Source organism: Rhinoderma darwinii, chromosome 13 (assembly GCF_050947455.1).
Source record: "Rhinoderma darwinii isolate aRhiDar2 chromosome 13, aRhiDar2.hap1, whole genome shotgun sequence".
NCBI classification, from domain to species: Eukaryota; Metazoa; Chordata; class Amphibia; order Anura; family Rhinodermatidae; genus Rhinoderma; species Rhinoderma darwinii.
Window position 1 is genome coordinate 39235690 of NC_134699.1, and position 22865 is coordinate 39258554.

Here is a 22865-nt window from a genome sequence, read left to right on the forward strand (position 1 = left end):
GGGGCGTTTTTACTACTTTTACTAGCTGGGCGTTCTGACGAGAAGTATCATCCACTTCTCTTCAGAACGCCCAGCTTCTGGCAGTGCATACACACAGCGTGTTCTCGAGAGATCACGCTGTGACGTCACTCACTTCCTGCATCGTGTCAGACGAGCAAGGACACATCGGTACCAGAGGCTACAGTTGATTCTGCAGCAGCATCGGCGTTTGCAGGTAAGTAGCTACATCGACTTACCTGCAAACGCTGATGCTGCTGCAGAATCAACTGTAGCCTCTGGTGCCGATGTGTCCTCGCTCGTCCGACACTATGCAGGACCTGTGAGTGTCGTCACAGCGTGATTTCTCGAACACGCTGTCTGCACTGCCAGAAGCTGGGCGTTCTGAAGAGAAGTGGATGATACTTCTGGTCAGAACGCCCAGCTAGTAAAAGTAGTAAAAACGCCCCGATGTACGCACATAATACACGCCCAGTTGTACTTTTACTTTAAACACGCCCACTTGGACTTTTGCAAGCCTCATTTGCATAAATACAAAAATGGTCATAACTTGGCCAAAAATGCTCGTTTTTTTAAAAATAAAAACGTTACTGTAATCTACATTGCAGCGCCTATCTGCTGCAATAGCAGATAGGGGCTGCAAAATCTGGTGACAGAGCCTCTTTAAAACTGGGTGAGGAATAGCGAAACTCTGCTACAAATGTGAGGTTAAGGAAGACTGTTTCATGTCACAGGTGCACCTTTTACAAAACTAAGCACCGCAACAAGACACAATATAGTTCTTCTGCATCAGCAAAGTCTAACCAGGCAAAGATTTCAAGATGTCCTGTTCAAGCTGTTTTGAAGCCCCAAAAAAATGGGCAATTTTGAGGACCATAGACACCGTGGTCGGCCAAGGAGTCTTAGTGCAGCAAATTAGAGACTATACACGCTTACTTCCCTTCGAAATCTGAAGATTTCCAGTGGTGCCATCTGCTCAGAACAGGTACTTTCTTGATCCCACAGCACTCTGTTTCAAGAGTGCGTGAGTAGGCTTCCACACCAACGTATAAAAAATGGGAACTCAGCACTCCAAGGTATTATGCAATAAGTGATATTTTATTTCACATATAGCGAAAAGTAGTAATCCAAAAATAAGTTTAACGTTTCGGTCTATAGATTCAACCTTCAGACACGGATTACGGCCGTGGCTAAGGATATGCGGTTCTTGCGTCCTCGGTCGCTGTTCGGTAATGGCGCTCATTACCGAACAGCGACCGAGGACACGAACCTTTGAGTGCGGAGTTCCTATTTTTTTTATCAGCTCAGTACTGGCAGAAAGCAGTGGGACACAGGTACACCTACACCCATCTACTGTTCGGAGAAGTCTGGCCAAAAGTGGTCTTCATGGAAGGAGTGAGGCCAAAAAGAAATACCTTTGACATGGAAACAAAGCCAAGCGACTTATCTATGAACGAAAACATACGAAGTAGGGTGCAGAAAAATGGCAACAGGTGCTCTGGACTGAGTCAACATTTGAAATATTTGGCTGCAACAGAAGGCAGTTTGTTTGCCCTAGGGGTGGAGAGCGGTACAATAATAAGTGTCTGCAGGCAACAGTGAAACATGGTGGAGGTTCCTTGGAAGTTTGGGGCTGCATTTCAGCAAATGGAGTTGCGGATTTGGTCAGCATTAATGGTGTCCTCAATGCTGAGAAATACAGGCAGATACTTATTCATCATGCAATACCATCAGGGAGGCGTCTGGCTCCAAGTTTATTCTGCAGCAGTACAACAACCAAAAACCTAATAAATGTCATTAAGAAGTATCTTCAGCGTAAAGAAGAACATGGAGCCCTGGAAGTGTTGATATGTCCCCCACAGAGCCCTGATCTCAACATAGTCTGTCTGGGATTAAATGAAGAGGCAGAAGAATTTGATTTGAGGAAGCGACATCCACAGAAGATCTGTGGTTAGTTCTCCAAGATGTTTGGAACAACCTCCCTGCCGAGTTCCTTCAAAAACGGTGTGCAAGTGTACCTAGAAGAATTGATGCTGTTTGAAGGCAAAGGGTGGTCACAGCAAATATTAATTTGATTTAGATTTATCTTTTGTTCATTCACTTTACATTTTGTTAATTGATTAAAAAAAAAGCATATTTTTTAAAGCATTCTTACTTTGCAGCATTTTTCCACAACTGCCTAAAACGTTTGCACAGTACTGTAGACCCCTAAATGCCCTGGTCAATGGCGACCACGGCATTTAAGTAGTTTGAAAGAGGGAACAATACTATCAGTAATCAAATTATTGCTTTGTGAAGTCTCCTAGTGGGAATATAAAAAATGTATTAATTGAAGTAAAATAAAGTTTATTAAAAAAATAATTTTTTCTTTTCTAATATTTTTTTTTTTGCGTAAAACAGTAGTAAAAAACCAAACAAAAACCCTATACATATTTGGCATCGCTGTAATCGTACCAACCCATAGAATATTGATAGAACATTTTTTTTAAACCGCATGGTGAACGGCGTGCATTTAAAATTCAAAGAACGGCAGAATTGCTGTCTTTATCCCATTTTCCTCCCCAAAAAAAGTTAATAGGCTATTAAATTATTTATACACTAAAATGGTGCCATTGAAAAATACAACTCAATACACAAAAAACAAGCCCCCATACAGCTATATCAGCGAGAAAAAGAAAAAGTTGCGGCTCTGAGAGTGTGCGTTTTTTTCAATAATTTTTTTTTAGATATTTGGAGCCATTCCCAACCGCACTCACTATGTACAATAGGTCTTGGTATGTTCTTTATACCTGATTAAGTTTCTTGAATTCAACGACTTGGAAAAAAATGTGCTGTAGTATGTGTTTGCCAGCTTGTTCTTCCTTTGGCAGGCTTCCAGTTACCCCTAAGATATCACCACACTTCCGTACATAGAACTCCAGGTCATCCTCTGTGCCTGCATGGAAAGAAGATACAACAAGTGTTTCAGATTAAAAATTCACCTGCAGTAATTACACTTCTATGACTGTCCACGGATCTCTCTTTAGCGTGTTCAATTATTTATACCACACAATGTAATGACTACCCGGGCAGAGGAAGTGTCAAGAATCACCGGATGAGTACTCACATCGATTTGTTATTTGTGCTAGCCGTGATCTTTCAGAAGAGAAATTCTCATCCAAATCAAACAGTTCAAGGGCCGGTGCGGGAGGTTCCTGGAACGATGGTGGAAATACCTAAAGGGTGAGAAAAAATAAATAAAACAAAGTGTTAGACAATGCCATCCATATAAGATACTTAAAGAATGTAGTTACAGTAAAGATCCACTCCACTATATTCAGAAAATGCAATATTCTAAATGTATACACAAAATGTCAAACTGTAATAATTCCTTGAACTTTTTATTGACAGTATACATACTTATGTAACTGCTACTGTACTCTGCTGACAGGATCAGTGGAGAGAAACACAAGAAAAAGGTGAAATGTTCACAGCACCCTTTGTCAAGATTGGAAAATAGGAGATTGCATTATTACAATTCCCTAATATAAAAATGCTTGTATTAGACTCTGAAATACTTTGTACACACCTGCAAACAGCCATACATTGTTTTCAATGGTAAAAAGCTGTATAGCTCATACGAGGCTTAATTATCAGCCGCCATTTTAAAAAAACGCAGCGTAAAACTATATCTCGAAAAAAATAAGTGCACATCACTTCTTCTTGAGGCGTTTTTGAAGCAGATTTTTTACAATGCCAAAAATGATTCTAAGTTACACTTCACAAATGCTTTCAAATTCTGCTCCAAAAAAGCATGGTTTTCAGAGGCTGATTTCTCTTGAAATCAGCCATGTATTTTTCTGCCAGATAATAAGCCGTGTGAATGTGCCCTTTAAGTCCTATAAGTTGTGAGGTGGGGCCTCCACTGACCATACTGGTTTTTCCAGCACATCTCACAAATGCTGGATTGGATTGAGATCTGCGGAATTTGGAGGCCAAGTCAACACCTTGAACTCTTTGACATGTTGCTCAAACAATTCCTGGACAATTTTTGCAGTGTGGCAGGACACGTTATACTGCGGAAAGAGGCCACTGCCATTAGGGAACGCCATTGCCATGAAGGGCACATTGCGACAATGTTTAGGTACGTGTCAATGTAACATCCACAAGAATGCCAGCATCCCAGGTTTCCCAGCTGAACATTGCCCCGAACATCACACAGTCTCTACTGGCTTGCATTCTTCCCATAGTGCATCTTGGTGCCACCTTATCCCCAGGTAAGTGACACACACTCACCCGGCCGTCCACATGATGTAATAGAAAACATGATTCATCAGACCAGGCCACCACTTTCATTGCTCCGTGGTCCAGTTCTGATGCTCAGGTGCATTTTGTAGCCACTTAAGCACTCTGACCGGTCTGTGGTTACGCAGCCCCACCTTTATATCATAGCCAGCAGTAACTTTTTGAGCAATTTGTGCTACAGAAGCTCTTTTGTGGGATCGGACTAGCCAGGCTAGCCTTCGCATCCCATGTGAATCAATGAGCCTTGGACAGATATGACTGTCGTCGGTTCAGCAGTTTACTTTCCTTGGAGCAGTTTTAGTAGGTACTAACAACTGCATATCGGAAACACCCCACAAAACCTGCCGTTTTGCCGATGCTCTGACTGTTGTCTAGCCATTACAATTTAGCCCTCATCATTTACGCAGATACTTACACTTGCCCATTATTCCTGATTTCAACACATCAACTTCAAGAATTGACTGTTCACTTGCCGTCTAATATATCCCACCCCTAGAAAGGGGCCATTGTAAGCAGATAATCAACGGCTGATCAGGATGACCTTCTAAAGTACTTACAGCAGGTTGCAGAGCAGGAAGCGGAGCCTCAAATTGCGGCTGGATAAGCTGCAGCGTCTCATGCTTCAGACTTAGTTCTTTATAGGCTCTGTAAAATAACAATGTGGGAGATTAGAACGCAATAACCGATGAAGTAGGGAAAGGTACAGAAGTACAAAAAGGAGAAGAGAATACAATCTGGAGCCTGACACATACTTGATGACTTTGGATAGAGAAGAAGTATCTAGCTGATAGATGCTCATGTCAAACAGAGTGGTGAAATCCCGAGGATTTTCATCTCCTTCCTGCAGGCAGACCCGCAGCTGCTGGGATAATTTGTTGGTGTCGGGGATCATGGTGTAATCTGAAATCTGGAAGGATGAGAGGTTTCAAAGTAGGAACGGCCAAGCCAAAGGGCTCCTAATGCTCAATATCTCACGGACAACCCCATAGGATTTGGCAGATTCTGTCACACTCACCTCTGGAGATTCTGCATCAATTTGGTTTAGCTGGATGTCATTAGTTGTGAGCCACTGCATAAGAACTTCCTGTTGATAAGGAGTTGGAAAAGTTACTGTGTGTGACAGTGGGGTATGACATACTCATAAGCTATTTAGGCTATTGAGTTCTCATATGAGAAAAAGATTCTGTGAAATGGCTAAGCATTGTACCGAAAGTGATTTAAAAAACAAAGTGTCACCCTTACCCTTCTTCAAGCACCTAAATCCCTGGGTAGAATGGCAGCGATCCACCTCTACTTTTATTATCTCGCCTTGCAATTGGTATATGCATGTTGGTGGATTGACATTGATATGGGCAACGCCCCCACAGTTTTGGCGCTCATGAGCTCTTATGGGAGCCCCACTAGCTCATTATATAGATACAGATTGCCCTGCTCGATGGCCCTCCCACTTCAAACGGTTGCCCGAGTGTGGCAGATTACGCATAAGGTGCTTGCAGACCCTACGGACTCCTCTTGCTCCCCTAGAACTTCATTATGGGACAACCCTCATTTATCCCGTCTTGAGTCGTTGCCTGGGGCGGTAATGTGGGTGGGGGCCGGGATTAATTTCGTAGGTCAACTTTATTTTGTAGCTTCTGGATTGGTGTCTGTCTTTCTCAGATCTTAGGGACAGATATGGTATATCTAAAAATGCTTTCTTACACTACCTACAATTGCGACATGCGTATGAGGTCCAATTTGCCTCCCGAACATCTGTCTTCTCTTACTCTAAATTGGGGAACCTATTGGGCTCGCCGGACCTCCCTAAACCTGACTCAAATATACGCTCCATTGCAAACGGTGGGACCTCGTCCCTTTGAAAGAGCTTTCTTTGGATGGAAGGGTGATGATCCCGGAGTTATCAAATGAGGAGTGGTGGGAGGTGGAATGGTCTTTGATACTGCTGTGAGTGCTAGTGATTTCCTCATTTAGTCCAGATTTCTACATAGAATCTATTATACTCCAGTACATCGGAGATTAATTGGTATTTCTGACTCGGATATATGCTTTAGATGCCAATCGGATGTTGGCACGTATTTTTACAGTGTATGGCTATGCCCTAAGATCTTGCCCATTTGGTCAGCGGTGGTTGAAATTTCCTAGACTTCTAGTCCCTCAAGTTTGTTTGTTGGGGATCATTAACCCCTTCAGGACTGAGCCTGTTTTGGCCTCGAGGACGAAGACTATTTTTTCAAACCTGACATGTGTTACCTTATCTAGTAATAACTTGGGAATGCTTTTACCTATCCAAGTGATTCTGAGAATGTTTTCTCGTGAGATATTGTACTTTATGTTAGTAAAAAAATTTGGTCGATAAATTAAATATTTATGTGAGAAAAACACCAAAATTTAGATAAAATGTGCAAAAATTAGCATTTTTCTAAATTTAAATGTATCTGCTTGTAAGACAGAGTGATACCACACAAAATAGTTACCATTTCATATACCCCATATGTGTACCTTATGTTTGCATCGTTTTTTAATCATTCTTTTATTTTTCCAGGACGTTACAAGGCTTACAACTTTAGCAGCAATTTCTCATTTTCTCAAGAAAATTTCAAAAGACTATTTTTTTTCAGGGACCAGTTCAGTTCTGAAAGTCCTCATAAATCACCCCATAGGCGTTTCTCAGGAATTAAAGCAAAGTAGAGGGGAAAATTACAAATTTCATTTTTTTTTGCCAAAATTCATTTGTAATACATTTTTTTCTGTAACACAGAAGGTTTTACACGAGAAATGCAACTCAATATTTATTGCCCAGATTGTGCAGTTTTTAGAAACATCCCACATGTGGCCTTAGTGTGCTAATGGACTGAAACACAGGCCTCAGAAGCAAAGGAGCACCTAGAGGATTTTGGGGCCTCCTTTTTTAAAAAATATATTTTAGGCACCATGTCAGGTTTGAAGAGGTCTTGTGGTGCCAAAACATTAAAAAACAAAACAAAAGAGACCTTATTTTGGAAACTACACCCCTCAATTAATTTATCTAGGGGTATAGTGAGCCTTTTGACCTCACAGTTTTTTTTGCTAAATGTATTTGAATTAGTCTGTGAAGATGAAAATCAAATTATTTTTTTTAATTTGTACAAGGAATAAAAGGAGAAAAAACACCCCAGCATTTGTAAAGCAATTTCTCCAGATTACGGCAATACCCCATATGTGGTAATAAACTTCTGTTTGGACCCACAGCGGGGCTTAGAAGGGAAGGAGCGCTATTTGGCTTTTGGAGCTGAAATTTAGCTGAAATGGTTTTCGGGTGTCATGTCGCATTTGCAAAGCCCCTGAGGGACCAAAACAGTGGAAACCCCCCAAAAGTGACCTCATTTGGGAAACTACACCCCTTAAGGAATCTATCTAGGGGTATAGTGAGCATTTAGACCCCACAGGTCTTTTGCAGAATTTATTAGTATTAGGACATGAAAATGAATATCAACATTATTTCCACTAAAATGTTGAATTTTTTCAATTTCACAAAGTATAAAGGAGGAAAAATCCGCCCAACATTTGTAAAGCAATTTCTCCCGAGTACGACTATACCCCACATGTGGTCATAAATGTTTTTTTATTAGAAATTATTTAATCCCTTCTGAACTGATCCATTTTTTGCTTTTTTATTTTTGTTTTTCCCTCCCTGCTTTCCAAGAGCCATATCTTTTTTATTTTTCAGTCAATAGACTGGTGCGAGGGTTTTTTTTCTTGCGGGAGGAGTTGTATTTTCTATTTACACCATTTAATGTACTGGAAAATTGAAAATAAAATTCTTCGCAGGTTGAAATTAGAAAAAAACTGTGATTCCTTCATTGTTCTTTGGGTTTTGTTTTTACTACTTTCACCGTGAAGTAAAAACGACAACTTTAAATTTTTTCTGCAATTACGGTGATGTCAAATTTATATCGTTTTTTCTATATTCTACTACATTTAAAAAGTAAAAACGATTTGTTAAAAAAAAAAAATTGTTTTGTTTCACCACATTCCGAGAGGCATAACTTTCTTTATTTTTTGGTTGATTGAGAGGTGTGAGTGCTTATTTTTTGCGGGACGAGATGTAGTTTTTATTGATACCATTTTTTGGTACATACAACTTTTTGAGCACTTTTTATTAAAAAATTTTTAGGGCTACGGTGATCAAAAAAACAGCGATTTTGACGTTTTAAATTCTTTATTATTTTAGAGATAAATAATGGTATATTGTAATAGTTCAGACTTTTATGGATGCAGCGATACCAATTTTGTGTATTTTTGACATTACTTTAGCGGAAAAATGGGAAAAGGGTTTTCTTTTGGACTTTAATTTTTTTTCACTAATAACTTAACTTTTTTTTTTTTTTACACATTTTATTAGTCCCCCTAGGGGACTTGAACCAGCGATCATTAGATCGCTGGTACAATACACTGCAATACTAATGTATTGCAGTATATTGTCATTTTTATAGGCTCCTGCAACAGTGCAATCGCTGTTCCTGTCCGTTAGTCCCGGGTGTCAGCTGTAATACGCAGCTGACACCCGCAGCGTATGGCACGGGCTCAGCGCAAGGGCCCGAACCATACATCACCCCCTGCACCACGACATACTATTAAGTTGTGGAGCGCGAAGTGGTTAATGCGCAACGGATGGATTACAACTATGATGCTAGGAGCCCGGCTCCCTGCAGTGTTTTCGCTCCAGGACTTGCGGCTGAAATAAGTTCCGTCTATTACGGACGTAACATGCTCGTGTGAACCGAGCCTTATAGTTCGGTTTGGAGTTTTCGCTGCTATTTCAGTTTATAATGTGGGGGCATATGTAATCTGTGCGGAGTAGATCCGGGTACAATAAGAGGGTATAATAATGGGGTAAATAATAATCCGCAGATGTGAGGCCAGTGTCGCAGTGATAAATGGTGCCAGATGTTATCCGCTTTTTGAACACTCTGCACATTTTGCATCACCATAGTCTGAGAGACAGAACGTTTTTCTCCAACGGAGCTGTGTGAGGGCTTATTTGTTACGGCACAATCTGTAGTTTTCATTGGTACCATTTTGGGGTACATGCGTTTTTTTATCACTTTTTAAATTTTTTGGCAAGCAAGGTGACCAAAAGACAGCAATTCTGACAATTTATTTTTTTACGGCATTCACCGTGGGCTATAAATGACAATTTTACTTTATTCTGCAGGACGATACGATTACGGCGATACCACATGTATATCGTTTTTAAGTGTTTTGCAGCGTTTTATAAAAAAAGTGATTTTATTGCGCAAATTATGTTTTGTGCTGCCATATTCTGAGAGCCATAACTTTTTTATTTTTCAGTCGAAAAAGCTGCATAAGGACTTGTTTTTTGCGGGACAGGTTGTAGTATTTATTGGTACATGCGACTTTTTGATCACTTTTTAATGTGTATTTTGGGAGAGGTGACGACCAAAAAATAATAATTCTGGCATTGTATTCTACTTTTAATTTTTTTATTTCTTTGCAGTATTCACCGTGCAGGAAAAATAACATTATAGTGTTATAGTTTGGGTCGTTACGAACGCGGTGATATTAAATATGTGTACTTTTTTTTTTTAACATGTTCATTTTTTTCCTATATTAAAAGACTTATTGTAGGAAAAAAAAGCACTTATAACTATAACTTTTATTTTTAAACTTGGAAAACCCATAGTGGACGACCCCATCCAACACACAAACCCCCCTGCAACGTGATCGGGGGGCATCAATGGTTTTCATGGCAGCCCGGGGGCCTAATAAAGGCCCCCCAGATCTGCCTTCTGTCTGCCTCTGCTAAGCCTTGCCTCCAGCAGGGGTAACAGAAGCATGTAAAAATGACAACATACTGCAATACATTTGTATTGCAGTGTATTGTACCAGCGATCTAACGATCGATGGTTCATGTCCCTCACGGAAACTAATAAAATGTGTAAAAAAAAAAAAAGTTAGATACATTTTCAGGAATCTAAAAAAAATTCATTTAAAAAAAAAATCCCTTTTCACATTTTTCCCCCAAGCACAGTGTTAAAAAAAAAAATTGGTATCGCTGCGTCTGTAAAAGTCCAAAGTATTACAATATACCATTATCTAACTCGCACGGTGAACGGCGTAAAAATAAATAAATTTACAAACACCAGAATCGTTGTTTTTTGGTCACCTTAGTGGTAAAAAAAAATGAAATAAAAAGTGATCAAAAATTTGTATTTACCAAAAAATTATGCCAATAAAAACTACAGCTCGCTCCGCAAAAAATAAGCCCTAACACCGCTCAATCGATGAAAAAAATAAGTTATGGCTCTCAGAAAGTGGTGAAACAGAAAAAATAAATTTGTAACAAAGTTTTTTCTTTGTAAAGGTAGTAAAATGAAATAATTTTTCCCTATTTTCTGTGGTCTAAAACCTGTAGTCAGGTGTGTCTTATAGTCCGAAAAATACGGTACACGAGGCAAAGTCACGTGCATGAGCCTTCCTCCATGGCACACAGAGTCCGTAAGGAACTCACTATGCTGCAATGCGGTTCCTCCATAGCAATTATGGAATGTGAGGAAAAAAATTACTTTGTGGCTGAGAATAAAATTGGAGACACACAGAGGCACAGAATGGCCCCACAGAAGGTTATGGGTATAATGGATCCATATAACACAGATCCGTGATATGGCCGTGTGCACAAGAGATATTGTATTGAAGAGGTTCTCCAACGTTGTCAAATCTGGCCTTATGGCCAATGCAAACCACAGGGTCTTCAGTGCAGGCACATCCATAGCTATTTCACCAGCACATTGATAGCTATTTGGTTTGTCTTATGGGAGCATACAGCAGAAAAATCTCACCAGAATCTTTGCATTTTCTTCTTTATCCAGGTACTGATCGTTGAACATCTGACATGATCCCACCACGGCCAGTTTGCCTTCATGTGACTGAAAATATAAAAAGTTAAGATAAATCACCCATGTTCATGTAAAAGGCCATCGATGTGAATTTACAGTAGAAAACACATGTCAGAGTAAGTTATATATCATCCATTTTCAATTAATACAGCTGATAATTAGATATCGGACAGTCAAGCCCTATGGATGCAACGTCACAGGGCTGGGCCATGATTTGATGACCTGGTCAAGTGACGAGACATCGTCATGGACATCACTAATAGCGTAGTCGACTATGCTATAGTGTCTGTTAAAAAAAACAAAACAGGAACTTTACAAAACGGAAACAAAATTAAACGCAAGCATTACCATTAAAATCGATGGTAATGCAAATGGAAGCTATGGTTTCCATTCGGCTTTCCGTTCATCTGTTCCTCTGATGGAATGGATGAACAGAAACTCCAAACGGAACCCGCCGCTGATGTGAATAGGCCCTTATACACATATGTACACTTTTGCAAGCTTTTTAGTTTGATTATAAATACATTTAACATGCTCGTGTAAGGCCTAAAAGTATTCTCTTATGTCTCTGTGTTTTTTTAATACTTTATTAGCGCCTGGATAATGGCAGTTGTCTATTTGACGACGTCCATAACTAAGGCGGGGCTTAGTGTTAGCCAGTGAAAAGGCTGCAACTAACCCCCCATTAGTACTCCGGTACCCACCGCCACCAATGGTGTCGGGAAGAGCTGGGTACGATCGAGTACCCGACCATCTGTAGTGATGGACGGGTAGCGGGGCGGTCGCAGGCTGGTATTATGAGGCTGGGAGGGGCCAAAAACCATGGCCTTTCCCATCCTTGTAATGCTAGGCTGCTGCTGCTGCTGTATTATGAAAATGGAGGGGACCCCATGTCGTTTTAAAAATAAATAAATAAATATGACGTGGGGTCCCCCCCATTTTTATAACCAAATAGATACAACCCAAATAAAGTATAAAAAAAAAATACCGAGACATAAGAAAATAATTGCAATATATTGTGATTCTGACAGTCTCCCTTGAAGCCCTGCCGGATGTACAAAGATGGCAGACCTGGGCCCCTTTATTAGGCCCTCAGACTGCCATAACAACCACTGTAAACAACCCCCCCTTGATTCTAACAATTTAAATGTCATAATTTAAGGTGTTAAACAGGTGGAATCAAAGTGATCTTTGATTCTGCCCTTTGCAGTGAGGTGTCGGCTGTGTAACACATGCCGACACCTGTATATGGAGCGAGCTCAGTCCGTAAACCTCTTCATTTTTTTTTCAAATCTGACGTGTTAATTTATGTGGTAATAACTCTGGAATGCTTTTACCTATCCAAGTGATTCTGAGACTGTTTCCTCGTTACATATTGTACTTTATGTTAGTGAAAAAATGTGGTCGATAAATTCAATATTTATTTGTGAAAAATACCAAAATTTAAAGAAAATTGGAAAAATTAGCATTTTTCTAAATTTAAATATATCTGCTTGTAAAACAGATCGTAATAGCACACAAAATACTTACTATTTCACATGTCTACTTTATGTTTGCATCATTTTTTGAACGTCCTTATATTTTTCTAGGACGTTACAAGGCTTAGAACTTTCGCAGCAATTTCTCACATTTTCAAGAAACTTTCAAAAGACAATTTTTTCAGGGACCAGTTCAGTTCTGAATAGGCTTTATATATTAGAAAGTCCCCATAAATCACCCCATTTTGAAAACTGCACCCCTCAAAGTATTCAAAACAGCATTCAGAAAGTGTTTTAACCCTTTAGGCGTTTCACAGGAATTAAAGAAAAGTAGAGGTGAAATTTACAAATGTAATTTTTTTTACTCAAGAAATGCAACTCCTCAATATTTATTGCCCAGTTTCTGCAGTTTTTAGAAATATCCCACATGTGGCCCTAGTGTGGTAATGAACTGAAAGCAAAGGAGCAACTAGTGGATTTTGGGGCCTCCTTTTTTTGTAAGAATATTTTTTAAGCACCATGTCAGGTTTGAAGAGGTCCTGTGGTGCCAAAACAGTAAAAAAAAAAAAAAAGTGACCCAGTTATCGTAAACTACACCCCTCAAGGAATTTAACTAGGGGTATAGTTAACATTTTGAACCCAAAGTTTTTTGCTAAATTAATTTGAATTAGTCTGTGAAGATGAAAAATGCATTTTTTACAAGGAATAAAAGTAGAAAAAGGACCCCAACATTTGTAAAGCAATTTCTCCCGATTACGCAATATGCTATATTTGGTAATAAACTGCTGTTTGGACCCACAGCAGGGCTTAGGAGGAAGAAGCACTATTTAGCTTTTGGAGCTCAAATTTATTTGAAATGGTTTTTGGGTGTCATGCCACATTTGCAAAGCCCCTGAGAGACCAAAAGAGTGGAATCACCCCAAAAGTGACCCCATTTGGGAAACTACACCACTTAAGGAATCTATCTAGGGATATAGTGAGCATTTAGATCCCACAGGTCTTTTGCAGAATTTATTAGAATTAGGCCGTGAAAATGAATATCAACATTATTTCCACTAAAATGTTGAATTTTTTAATTTTCACAAAGTATAAAGGAGGAAAAAGCAACATTTGTAAAGCAATTTCTCCCGAGTACAGCAATACCCCACATGTGGTCATAAATGTTCTTTTATTAGAAATTAATTAACCCTTTCCGGACAGATACCTTTTTTGCTTTTTCTTTTTCCCTCTTCACTTTCCAAGAGCCATAACTTTTTTATTTGTCTGTCAATAGAGTGGTGTGAGGAATTATTTTTTGCGGGAGGAGTTGTAGTTTTTATTTACACCATTTAAAGTATGATTTAATGTACTGGGAAACTAAAAATAAAAATCTTTGCAGGCTGAAATTGGAAAAAAAAACTGATTCCTCCATTGTTTCTTGGGTTTAGTTTTTTACGGCTTTCACCGTGCAGCCCAAGGCATAATGTCTGTGTGCCTAGCGCAATTTTGCGAATAGCACATGTACCTATTCATTTATATGGCCCAATGCACACAACCGTGATGTTCACGGATCCGTGTGGGGGTCTTGAGTTCGTGCTGCAAAAACTCAGGACATCTCATTTTACTGTCCAAATTTTTGAGGGGCTATTGGGAGACTTGGCAAATGAAGTTTAATGTAGATAAATGTAAAGTTATGCATCTGGGTACCAACAACCTGCATGCATCATATGTCCTAGGGGGAGCTACACTGGGGGAGTCACTTGTTGAGAAGGATCTGGGTGTACTTGTAGATCATAAACTCAATAACAGCATGCAGTGTCAATCAGCTGCTTCAAAGGCCAGCAGGATATTGTCATGTATTAGAAGAGGCATGGACTCGGGGGACAGGGATGTAATATTACCACTTTACAAAGCATTAGTGAGGCCTCATCTAGAATATGCAGTTCAGTTCTGGGCTCCAGTTCATAGAAAGGATGCCCTGGAGTTGGCATTGGATCAGCCACCATTAAAAACAATGGTGATGGAAACGGAAACCTCTGGCTTCCACTTATGTCTGTCAGGGCTCCGTTGGAAAATTTAGACAGAACGTCAGAATGGAGCCCTGACGCAGATGTGAACGCAGCCTAAGGGGGGGACATGATTAATTTGTATACATATATGAATGGCACATACAAAAAATATGGTGAAATCCTGTTCCATGTAAAACCCCCTCAAAAAACAAGGGGGCGCTCCCTCCGTCTGGAGAAAAGAAGGTTCAATCTGCAGAGGCGACAAGCCTTCTTTACTGTGAGAACTGTGAATCTATGGAATAGTCACTGCAGGAGCCGTCACAGCAGGGACAGTAGATGGCTTTAAAAAAGGCTTAGATCATTGCTTAGAACGGAAAAATATCAGCTCAGTCAACGTGTAGAAATTCTGTTTCATCCCTTCCCTTTTCCCATTCCTTGGTTGAACTTGATGGACATGTATTTTTTTAACCGTACTAACTATATAACTATATTTGTGGATCATGTGACCTGCTCAGGGGGTTCCAGCCTTTCTTTTTTTCCAGATTCGTGAATATTGATGACACGGATTAACTATGGAAGTTTTTGTGGACAAATGGAGAGCAAATACAGAAAACGGACCACAAAATTAGTATGGTGGTATGCAATGCATTAGGCCTTACAGTATAAAATGGCCACAAACAGGACAGAAAGCAGGTCAAATACCAGGGCAGTGCCATCCATTTAAATCTTACATTAACCTTTACGTTTTTATTACCTTGGATTGATAGAACGCCATGACTGGTCTATTCAGTGGGAAACACACTGATCCTGTGGACAGAATAGCCACTGCTGGCTTCATAACGTTAAGTGTGGCACCAAATGGGTAAACAAATGTCAAACCCCTGAAAATAGAAAACATAACTTGAGTAGCTATTAAATAGCATTGTAAACAGCATGACATGACAGGCATTTGAAATAGATAAAGGATTATAATACCTTTTACTAAATTACTATATCAGTAGAGAGCATTGTCCTTGTAGACAGGTTTACCCCTCAATAACAGGACTATTTGGGCCTTAAAGGGGTATTCCCATCGCTGATATTTATAGTATATCCACAAGTTATGCCGTAAATATCCGATAGATGCAGGCCCCACCTGTGGGACCCGCACCCATCTCTAGAATGGGACCCACTGACCCCCATCCTACCTTGTCCCTACTATCGGAGTTATGGAATTAATGTTTCCGTGCTCCCGGTCACTTCGTAAGTCTGTGGCCGGAGAGCAGCCGACAGCAGGACAAGGTAGGACAGGGGGTCAGGAGGCCACGTTCTACAGTGATTTTTACATTTCCCTTTCCCAGTCCCTGTTCCAGTCCCCCCTCACGTCCTGCGGCCGTTGATCAATGACCTCCAAAACTGATCAGCAATTTTTGCCACAGGACTTTTTTGTCAGTTTTGCACCATCTCCGTTTGTGCGCCCTGCGGCCACGGAGTGCTGATCTTTATACTAAGCAATCACATTTTGTTGTCATTTTTTGAAGACATTTTATTTATTTATTATTATTTTTTTTTACCCCTGTATGCGAATACATTACGATCTGTGTCACTATGATACAGGATATTAGAGCAACACTTAGTGTGCCCTAACAGCAGGCTTAGTGAAAGTCCTTTCTAGGTCCCCAGGGCTGACTGCACAGGGATCCCCTAGTCCCCCGTTTGAAAGGGGAAGACCCCTTTGGTCATGCCACGGTCACAGGATTAAACGGGAGGGATCGGTGCAGCCTCCGATCCTGGCTGTTAGGGTATGTTCACACGGCCTATTTACGGACGTAATTCGGGCGTTTTTGCCCCGAATTACGTCTGAAAATAGCGCCTCAATAGCGCTGACAAACATCTGCCCATTGAAAGCAATGGGCAGACGTTTGTCTGTTCACACGAGGCGTATATTTACGTGCCGCTGTCAAATGACGGCGCGTAAATAGACGCCCGCGTAGAAGAAGTGACCTGTCACTTCTTTGGCCGTAATTGGAGCCGTTATTCATTGACTCCAATGAATAGCAGCGCTAATTACGGCCGTAATGGACGCGGCGTTCAAGCGCCTGCACATGCCGGTACGGCTGAAATGACGGGGATGTTTTCAGGCGGAAACATCCCCGTAATTTCAGCCGTTACGGACGCCCTCGTGTGAACATACCCTTAGAGTAGTAGTTCGCTGTAATCTAGGATGGAACAGGATGCAGAGCTTATTATACAAAAGGCAGCACTGTATAACATGGCACTATAACGGCCACCATAAAAGTTGAATTGGCGAACGATAGGGGGTTAATGAAAATAACACATCACACATATTACTCCACTTTTCAAATACATTTCAGTCGACCCGTCTTTTGAGAACTTACTGTGAATTGTTCCCTTCACCCTCATCATCAGTTACAGCCGAGACGTTCTTTCCAGCTGCTCTATTGATCTCCCTGTGGGAAAAAAGTGACAAAAAACATCATTCTTTTTTATTCTTCAGTATCTAACTACTGAGAACAGTCATACATTTCTAACAGTTTAGCTGGGCTCATATATTTCAGTTGGATCGTCCATTTTCTCTACATCAAATTACTAAACAGTGCTTGCTGTGAGAACTCCGCTTATCAGAACGCAAATCACCAAAACAAGCTTTCAGCAGACACTAAAGCAGCAAAGAATGCCTAGAGATTTAAACTCTGGAGCATGCAGAATTGTGAATGCAGCTCTGAACTAAAATATTGCGCACAAGATAAGTAATGTAATTGACAGTTCTGTTTCCAAATGACAATGAAACTCACAATTCTGCACACTTTTATGCTGGATTTACACACGACGTTGTGCTGCGTTTTTGTGTGTTTTTGGCTTGTTTGGCAGCGTTTTTTAATGCGGCCAGATGTTACATTAGAGTTTATAATTTTATTTTATAAGGCGCCTTTAATTGGTATATGAGCAGCATTGTTGTTACTATTATCATTGGAAACGGACAGTTTCATGAGTGCAGGGACAGGAAAATCAGCCCTCAGGGACCTAACTTTTGTTTTATTTTTCCCTTTAGAAATTGGGGTTTGGGTATTTACCTATTAAGAAGTTTCCAGTAATACAATTCCCATCGGCAGCGGGCACTAAAGTCACTCTGGGCAGACAACTTTATGTTATTTGTAGCCAATCAGATGCAGAAAAGGTGTCAAATGTATAAAACTTACAATAAATCCTCAATGCGAGAATTCTGTAGACAACTGTGCTTATCTGAATGTAGAGTGGAATATATATGAACTAGATTTCTAATGCAGGTTAGAGGGCTGCAATGTCAGATCCAACGTGCTATTTGAGCTCCATGGAAATTGCTGATGCAGGCTGCCCCTACTGGATCTCCAAAATGTGGGACCCAAATAAGGGGTTGTGTGAGCACCCAAAACCGTGAGCAGAAATTTGCCTTGGAGAGTCTGCATTCAATTTTCAGGGTGGATTTTCAGTTCAAAATAAACCATTAGGCCCCCATCACACGCTGCAGAAATTTTGCTGAAAATCAGCTCCATTTATCTGTATGGGGTAGTTTCTGCAGCAAGCATAAAATCTGCAGCGTGTGCAGGGGGCTTCGTAGGTAATGCGGGTATGACAGGGTGTGAGAAATTAAAGCTCCTATCACAAACTACTAAACTTGCTTTATCACACGAGGCTGGCAACGTATTAAACTATTAACAAACACCATATTTTACAGATTACAGTGTTTATACTCAGCGGACTTACCGATTCAATACTCCATTGGAAATAAGTGCTTCCTTGGGGTGGAAATATTTGTAGTAAACATTTCTTACAACAGCATCTTAAATGCAAAATAAAATTTATTTTTTTATATATATATACACACACACACACACACACACACACACACACACACACACATTATTAACATCATGTACTTTCTTATTACCCAATATTAAAGCAAAATGCCATGCATTGTCAAGGAACCAATAAGATTCAAGGTCCTAATCTTCGGCGATAAAAAATTGTAAAGATGTGTTATAGTTCGCCTTTGGGTCTAGACTTCAAAAAAAATTTGCTATTATTATGTTTCAAGAAAGTATCCAAAGTGAAATCTAAATATGGAATAGGGATAGAGAAGGAATCTTCCAAAATTCCTATAAAGTTGCCAACCCCTTTTAAATCAGAATTAAGTTGTTTGAGATTTTTTAAGATGTTCTCAATTACAATAAGTTATTGTGCATCAATTTTACAAGTTTTGAAGTTAAGTTTATGTAACCGATTTTTTATTTTTTTTACTCAACCCGTAATGCATTTGCACGTTTTTCACAGGATCCGAGTGGCACCCGATAGTTTTCACGCACCTATTCACTTTAGTGGGTGAATTGGATCCGTGAAAATGGACCAGACTCTTTGATCTGTGGAAAGATGCGACATGTCCTATCTTTCCATGGCACACAAGGTTGTGTGCATTAGGCAATACCCTTCCCGCTTTGGCCACTTTTAACCTTCCTGACAGAGCCTTATTTTTAAAATCTGACATATTTAACTTTATGGGGTAATAACTTTGGAATGCTTTTACCTATCCAAACGATCCTGAGATTGTTTTCTCGTGACACATTGTACTTTAAGTTAGTGGTAAAATGTAGTCGATACATTTAGTATTTAATTGTGAAAAACACCAAAAATTTTGCTTTTTTCTCATTTTAAATGTATCTGCTTGTAAGACAGATAGGAATGCCACACCAAAGAATTGCTAATTAACATTTCCCATATGTCTACTTTAGATTGGCATTGTTTTTTCAACATCCTTTTATTTTTCTAGGATGTTACGAGGCTTTGAACTTTAGCATAAATTTCTCACATTTTCAAGAAAATTTCAAAAGGCTACTTTTTCAGGGACTAGTACAGTTCTGAAGTGGCTTTGAGGGGCCCATACAATACAAACCCCTATAAGTCCCCCCATTTTAAAAACTGCACCCCTCAAAGTATTCAACACAGCATTTAGAAAGTTTCTTAACCCTTTAAGCGTTTCACTGGAATTAAAGCAAAGTAGAGGTGAAATGTATAAATTTTTTATTTTTTTTTGCAGAAATTCATATTTCATCAATTTTTTTCTGTACCAGAGAAACGCAACTCAATATTTATTGCCTATATTATGCAATTTTTAGAAATATCCCAGGGCTCAGAAGGGAAGGAGTGCCATTTGGCTTTTGGAATACAGATTTTGCTGAATTGGTTTCTGGGCGCTATGCCGCATTTCCAAAATAGTGGAAACCCTGCAGAAGTGACCCCATTTTGTAAACTACACCCCTAAAGGTATTCACCTAGAGGTGTAGTGAGCATGTTAACCCCGCAGGTGTTAACCCCGCAGGTGTTTTGCAAAAATTAGTGTGCACTCGATGTTGCAGAGAGAAAATGGAAATTTTTCCATAGATATGCCAATATGTGGTGCCCAGCTTGTGCCACCATAACAAGACAGCTCTCTAATTATTATGCTGTGTTTCCCGGTTTTAGAAACACCCTACATGTGGTCCTAATCTTTTGCCTGGACATTCAACAGGGCTCAGGAGTGAAAGAGTACCGTGCGAAATTGAGGCCTAATTTGGCGATTTACGAAGTATTGGTTCACAATTGCAGAGGCTCAGATGTGAAATAATAAAAGAAACCCCTGAGAAGTGACCCAATTTTGGAAACTACACCCCTCAAGGCATTCATTAAGAGGTGTAGTGAGCATTTTCACCCCACAGGTCTTTTCCATAAATGATTGCACTCCGGATGGTGCAAAGTAAAAAATTGCAATTTTTCCCTAGATATGCCATTTCAGCGGCAGATAGGTCGTGCCCAGCTTGTGCCACTGGAGACACACGCCCCAAAAATTGTTAAAAGGGTTCTCCAGGGTATGGCGATGCCATATATGTGGAAGTAAACAGCTGTTTGGGCACACTGTCGGGCTCAGAAGGGAGGGAGCCCCATTTGGCTTTTAGAGCGTGGGTTTTGCTTGGTAGTAGTTTTGATGGGAGTTTTACTGGTATTTCAGTTTATAATGTGAGGGTATATGTAAGCTGGGCAGAGTATATCAGGGGCATAGTCAGGTAGTATAATATTGGGGGTAAAAAAAACAAAACAATTAAATAATCCATAGATGTGTGTTACGCTGTGAAGCAATCCTTTATGCACAGGTCAGTGTCTCACTGATAAATTGTGTCCTTTCTTATCCCCCTTTTGGTCCACAGTCCGCACCTTTGCAGTTTGGGGAATTTTGCTGGGAAAGTGTTTTCCTGGAAGACTTTTGTACTAGACAGACCGGGAAGCTTGTATTAGGCCTCCAGTTGCAATTGCAGCCACCGGCACCCCGGTAATTTCATTGCTGGGGGGGTCGATGAGCTGCAAACACTTTAAATGCAGCGATCGCGTTTGACCGCTGCATTTAAGGGGTCAATGGCGGGGATCGGAGCTAATTTTCGGTCCCGCCATTACAGCAGGGTGTCGGCTGTAACATACAGTTGACACCCGGGAATGATGGCACCGACTCAGCTTCTGAGCCGGTGCCATACATTTGTCGTAAGCATACGACATTTTGTGGGAAGCACTGGCTTTCCATGACATATACTTACGACAATTCTCAGGAAGGGGTTAAAAAGGTAAAGACCATGAATTCTTACCAGTATTTACCATTATACCATATTCCTCAAGCAAAAAGTTGATATTCGTATCATATTTGGCCTCTCCGCCCTCTCCCAGCATCACCAGGATGTCACCACCTTTCCCCAAAAACTGCTTCAGTGTTTCAAACTGTGGAATGAAATATAATAGGTAAGACAATGCGAGATTTCTAAATCGTAACTAATGTACTGTTCTTAAAGAAATCCTCTGGCATCAAGACATATCTTTTATCTGCAGGTAACTATCAACCGTAACATTATAGTATTAAGATGACATTTTCCTTTACACGTTAAATTGAGACGTAGTGTCAGAAAGTGTGTATAGGCCATTTTATGGTACGTTTCCACCTGGCGTACTTACATTGTATTTCTGCAGCGTAAATATACGTTGCGGAACACTTTATAATGTATGCCTATGGGAAAAATATTGTGCAACACAAGAACTAGAGAAATCTGACTGCGTTGCAGAATTTTCCCATAGGTATACATTGTATTTTTCCACAGCGTATTTTTACGCTGCAAGCAAGTATGCCATGTGTGAGCGCATCATTAGGCAAGGATCACACACACACAGTTTTTGATGCAGTTCCCGTGGCAGTTTTTGGCTCCGTCTTTTGAGGAAGTGGATCCAAAAGGAAGGAGAGGTGAAAAGAGAAAGCTGATTCATTTCCTTCCTTTTGAATCCGCTTCTGTGTTTTTCTAAAAAAAAACGGAGCCAAAAACTGCCACATAAACTGCATCAAAAGGGTGTGTGTGTGATCCTGGCTTTACAGTGGAAGTTGCTCTAAAAAGTTCACCTCAGCAGCTGTGAATTTCTCCCTGGGTCCAGCAGTGATCCAGAGCTTGACACCTGACAACTTCTCTGGTGAAATATCTTCTTTCAAACTAGAGTAAAGAGGAGCGAGTTGAATTACAGATATTGACTACCCCTATGCCGCCATGACAGACACCTTAAATAAAACTTGAAAGATGTCCTAAAGAGTTAAAGGCTATGTAAACCTTTTAAAAGTGATTTATTTATTTTTTCTAATAAAAATGGCAATAATCGTGTTTGGTGTAACTTTACATTTAATTTTTATTAAAAATAATTTTTATATAGTATCTTTCACTAAGGCCTCATGCACACAACCGTAGCCATGTGCACGGCCGTGATTTTCGGGTCGGCCGGCCACGGAGTGTCAGCCGCAAGCCGCCCGCAAATCGCGGGCTGTGCACATGGCCACGGCCATTATTTTCAATGAGCCCGGACCGCAGAACACGGCTGTAATAAGGCTTGCCCGTTCTTTCTGCGGTCCGGGCTCCGGGGCCACGCACGGACCGTGAAAACCACGGTCGTGTGCATAGCCCCATAGGAATGAATGGGGCCGCAATTCTCCCGTGGATTTTCGGGGGAATTGCGGGCGCAAAAGCACGTTCGTGTGCATGGGGCCTAAGAGTCCCGCGAAAGATATGAACTTAGATGTGATAGATTACAGGTGGATCCTGTGTGTCAGAGACTTTCACTGAACCCATCAATCCCGCGGACCTGACGGGTACAGAATTTAGTGAACAATACAGCTGATCTGTATACATGATACA

The 22865-nt window shown here is 40.4% G+C and overlaps 1 protein-coding gene across 2 annotated transcripts in view; it reads right to left on the minus strand.

Moving 5' to 3' along the window:
* Positions 1-22865, minus strand: part of IFT52 (intraflagellar transport 52) — a 30612-nt gene that overhangs the window by 2585 nt on the left and 5162 nt on the right. For both annotated transcript variants that reach the window (XM_075847062.1, XM_075847063.1), the window contains 11 exons: positions 22085-22172; positions 21288-21417; positions 18388-18463; positions 17022-17093; positions 15398-15524; positions 11121-11207; positions 5297-5365; positions 5034-5188; positions 4839-4926; positions 3104-3212; positions 2787-2932 (listed from right to left, as the gene is read on the minus strand). In XM_075847062.1, coding sequence (XP_075703177.1) covers positions 2787-2932; positions 3104-3212; positions 4839-4926; positions 5034-5188; positions 5297-5365; positions 11121-11207; positions 15398-15524; positions 17022-17093; positions 18388-18463; positions 21288-21417; positions 22085-22172 — 1147 coding nt within the window. The remainder of the gene's footprint in view (positions 1-2786; positions 2933-3103; positions 3213-4838; positions 4927-5033; positions 5189-5296; positions 5366-11120; positions 11208-15397; positions 15525-17021; positions 17094-18387; positions 18464-21287; positions 21418-22084; positions 22173-22865) is intronic.